The sequence below is a fragment of the Hyaena hyaena genome, unplaced genomic scaffold, assembly GCF_003009895.1.
Source record: "Hyaena hyaena isolate Hyena2069 unplaced genomic scaffold, ASM300989v1 scaffold_1433, whole genome shotgun sequence".
NCBI classification, from domain to species: Eukaryota; Metazoa; Chordata; class Mammalia; order Carnivora; family Hyaenidae; genus Hyaena; species Hyaena hyaena.
This window is the reverse complement of record NW_024082054.1, coordinates 231162-235845: the sequence shown is the minus strand read 5'-3', so window position 1 is coordinate 235845 and position 4684 is coordinate 231162. Positions and strand designations below refer to the sequence as shown.

Below are 4684 nucleotides of genomic sequence, written 5' to 3'. Positions count from 1 at the left end.
TAAAAGCCATCCTAAAATTAATTTTAAATTAAAAATTTCCAAGCATGAGCACAGGATTTCATCCCATTTTAAAAAAATGTCTTCTTTAATTTCTTGCAGCAATATTTTATGGTTTCTATTTATAAGTCTTTTGCCTGTAACACATTAACCAGTCATTTACCCCAGTGAATAAATCCCCTTAAACGCTGCCACTGGTATTCTATTGAGATATATTCTTGAAAAGAAAATATAGTGTCTAGTAATACAAAGGATGATTTAAAATTTGCTTTATCATATTCAAAGTCATCTTTGACTCCAAAGCCATATTAAGTCATTCTATTTATTTAAATTTTTATTTCCGTGTAGACTCCACTGGTAGACATGTATTTGATAGTCAGTTTTGGCAGTGACTAATGTAAGCAATGAGGATATGGAATCTGAGAAGAGAACAGAATCCTAATTAGAAGAATAAAACCAATGACCTGTTGTAAAATATACTAGTATGTTCATCAGGAAGAACACTTAAGCTAGTGGTATACAAAGCAATGACAGACATAAAGTGAAAAACTGTGGTCTCAGAATAGAATAGAATAGAATAGAATAGAATAGAATAGAATAGAATAGAAATGGCATGTTGCAAAATTGAATTTTTTCCATAGAGCTGTGATGAATGACTATTCTTTTAGGAAAACTAAAGACATATTACGTGGGGTGGATTTTGTCATTGGAGAAGAAATTATTCATAAGAAATCTAATAAATTCCATTAGATAAATGAGAATTCCTAAGTTTTTCATAAAACAGGTTAGGAATCAACTTAGAAATAATGGAAGAAACTGAAGGGAAAATGGTTGGATGTCATAGAGAGGTAAATAAAGTAATAAAATGAGTAACTAGATTGTACTGTGTTGAAAAACTAAAAATTCCAGGAAATAAATGAAAGAAGTAAATTCTTTTTTTTTTGAAAGAAGCGAATTCTATGTCCACACTTTGCTTTAAAAAATCACTACTTCCGACTCAAAGTCTTTGAGGACTGAAGTCAATTCTTCAACCACAGTACAATTGGACTTTTTCTAACTCCCATTGCAGAGAACCTCATCAGAGCCCGCTTTATGTCTTTGTTCCTTAGGCTGTAGATGAAGGGGTTCAGCATGGGTGTGACCACCGTGTACATCACCGAGGCTGTTGCACTTGAGTGGGAGCTCTGGGTAGCAGCAGAGCTAAGGTACACTCCTAGACCAGTACAAAAAAATAAGGAGACAACCGACAGGTGAGACGCACAGGTGGAAAATGCTTTATATTTTCCCTGAGCTGTTGAGATCCCACATATGGAGGAAACTATCTTGGAGTAAGAGTAAAGGATCCCAACAAGGGGACCACCAGCTATCAGCATAGCTGCAAGATACATCACCAAGTTATTAAGAAAGGTGTCAGAACAGGAAAGTTTGATCATCTGATTGAGTTCACATAAAAAGTGGGGGATTTCTACCTTTGTACAGAAGGACAGCGGCAACACCATTGAAGTTTGTAACAAGGAATGCAAGACACTTGTGACCCAGCACAGCAGGAGCAGCAGTCCACAGAGCCGGGGGTTCATGATGACCGTGTAGTGCAGGGGGTGGCAGACGGCCACAAACCTGTCATAGGCCATCACAGCCAGGAGATAGATGTCCAACACAGAAAAGATTAAGAAAAAGTTCATTTGTGTGATGCAGCCCTCATAGGTTATGATTTTGCTCTGTGTCTGGATGTTCAAGAGCATCTTTGGGACGGTGGTAGAGGTGAAGCAGATGTCCACAAAGGACAGGTTGGCAAGGAAGAAATACATGGGCGTGTGGAGGTGGGAGTCAGAGCTGATGGCCAGGTTGATGAGCAGGTTTCCAACCACAGTGATAAGGTACATGGAGAGAAAAATCCCAAATATGAGGGGCTGCAGTTCTGGTCTCTCTGAAAATCCCAGAAGCAGAAATTCTGACATCTGTGTATCATTTCCTGGTCCCATGAGTTTGCACTACCAGGAAAGAGGAAAAGGACATCATTAAATTCATATGAACGGCATCACTCACATAGTTGATACGCTACAGTTTATATTGTGCAGTGAAGAAGTTAATTTCAGTATCTTGTGTATGGATTGCTCCCTTGAAGGGATTCCTCTCATTTCATCTCTGATTAGGCATATTGGTCTCATTCTCTGTATTCTCCAACAGATGTCATACAATTTACTGTTTTACTAATAGTATCTTTTGCACATTCGAAGGAGATGTACTAAGTGTCAAATATGTTCCGGGCATTGTCTAGGCAATGAGTACAGAATACTGAAAACCAAAAGCCACTGTAATCCAGTGATGGAGAATGAATAGAAACAAATAAAAATATTAAGAAGACATCAGAGGGTGTCAAGCGCTGTGAAGAGAATATGAGTAGGTTTAAAGGAGAGCGTGGATATGAGTGTTATTTTGTAATTTGTGTTTGGTCAAGATCAGTAAACGGGTGACATTTGAACAGAGACCTCAGGGAAAGGAGGACAGAAGCCACAAGAATGTCTGGGGAAGTGTGTGCTGGCAGAGGGAATGGCCTCTGCAAAGGCCCTGAGGATGATACTACTCTGAGCTATTCGATCCAAAATAGGTAGATGTGTGGGAAGGGGAAACAAACAGAAGAGCGATCAGATGTGGTATCAGGTAATTTCAGGAAACAGGTGTCCTCACTGCTGGTTAACCTTCAAGAGAAAGGAGTCACTCACCCACAGTATACACTGCGTGTATTTTAGAATCTACTTGCAAAAGTGTCCTGTAAATTGACATAGAGCTCCTCCTGAATACCATGTGTTGGTTGAGTTCTGGCTCTGTATTATAAGAATCACCTCAGAATATATTAGACCATGTACCCCTCTTCTGAGGATGGATTTCACTCCACAAGGCATGCACATGTGCGCGCGTACACACACACACAAACACCCCCCCAAATCATTGCTCTCTGGGCTGTGTTCTTACCGTGACTTCTCACCCTCAGCCCCAATGGTTAAAGTTGGAGTGGCTATAACTCAAGCTGGCCAGATCCATAATCATTCCCCCAAGCAATGTAGAATTGTACCTGAATTCCAATGATCAAGCTTCCCATGGACAAATAAAATTGACAAGTCAGACTGGCATGCTCATATTCTGTCCTGTATTTAAAGAAATACAAACAATTTGCTAAAAATCAGAGAGAGAGAGAGAGAGAAGCAAGAGACCCACGAACTGTGAGATCATTACCTGAGCTGAAGTCAGGCACTTAACCGACTGAAATTGAAGGGGCACAGAAGATCTGATGGTTCACATGGTCACTGAAACCTGAGGACCTGTGAAGAAGAAAGAGCATCTCTGGTTCTGACAACATGCAAACTCTTGTTACTTCCTTGATGCCCAGCAAAAAAAAAAAAAAAAAAGGAGAAAAATTAACTTTGGTCTGAAGACAAAATTAGTGGGATCTTCAGGGTATCAATCACCTTACAGACTGAATGCTCCAAGAGAAAAGTGTGCTAAGGGAATAAACCAACACTTCAGCACAGGAAATATGCAAAATACAGCAAAAGTTCGGCAGGTTATAATGAAACAGTAGGAGACTTGTTAATTCTGTGCTTGTTTCATATTTATGTGACCAATTGATGTCCTGTGATCTTAGAGAAGGTGAACAAGTCCCTTTCACTTTTCAGATGTGGCATCTTTTCTTTGTTTTTCTTGGGCTTTTTATTTTGGTCTCTTTTTTTGACAAGAGCAATGAACTCACTCTGTTCCTGTTTCTGGTCTTTGCACAACACCATAAGGTCTGTTCAGAGCTTTCTCTACAAAATTCCGCACACACTGCAATGGTCCATGTCTGGCTCTAAATCTCTGTTTCATAAGATTTATGTCTGAGTCTCTACACCACACACACACTTCATTGTACTGTGACTCCACCATATAAGGCAAGTATCAAAGAAGCAGGACCTTCCCTGACCTTGTTCCCTGTAGGTTTTCAGAATGGCACGGTCAGGCAAGCAAGTGACCATGGAGATCTCAGGGTTCTGGGCTCAGCTGGTGGCTGTGCGGTGACCTCAGGTAAATGCACGTGTCTTTGATTCTCTCTGACCCTTTCCCGCTGGACATGTCAGGCTCCTGGAATCACCTGGCTGGGAATTCTGAGGGATAGGTCTCTGCGTGACCATCTGAATTCCTTCTTAATGGTTATTGATGGTGACTAATTTTGGTCATCACACAAGATGGCAGGAAGGAGGCTAGCATGAGTCTCCTACCCAAGCTTCAGACTCTGGAAGCAACAGCCAGGTCCCAAGGTGGTACAGGCAGAGAGACTGCACACAGGAGATATTTATAGTTTCCTCTGTCTGTTCATGAGGCACCTTTTCCTCCTGCTCCTCCAACCTGGAGCACATGATTTCCCTGGGGGACAATGGTATGGACACAAAGGAATGTTTTCCTTGAGATTCTGTGTTCCCAAGAGACCAGGTTATAACCCAGCGAATCCAGTGTTGATTACTCCGTCCTCATGAACTCCACTGTAGATAAAAATACGTACAGAAATAGAGTTAGCTGATGATATATTGGTTCAAGAGAAAAGAGCACCATAGTCACACATGACATCATGGATGAGTTTTAGAAACACAATGTAGATGGGGCGCCTGGGTGGCTTAGTCGGTTAAGCATCCGACTTTCGCTTAGGTCATGATCT

At 40.9% G+C, this 4684-nt stretch overlaps 1 protein-coding gene across 1 annotated transcript; it reads right to left on the bottom strand.

The window, feature by feature from the left end:
* Window positions 1–1016: 1016 nt before the first annotated feature.
* LOC120225491 (olfactory receptor 7A17-like) lies at window positions 1017–1979 on the bottom strand. Its single transcript, XM_039223677.1, has one exon. It carries the CDS (start codon window positions 1977–1979, stop codon window positions 1017–1019), a length of 963 nt encoding a protein of 320 aa, XP_039079608.1.
* Between the last annotated feature and the right edge of the window lie 2705 nt (window positions 1980–4684).

Bases quoted from the DNA above. Each gene is read 5' to 3' on its own strand.
- LOC120225491 (XM_039223677.1), bottom strand. From the start codon at position 1,979: ATGGGACCAGGAAATGATACACAGATGTCAGAATTTCTGCTTCTGGGA.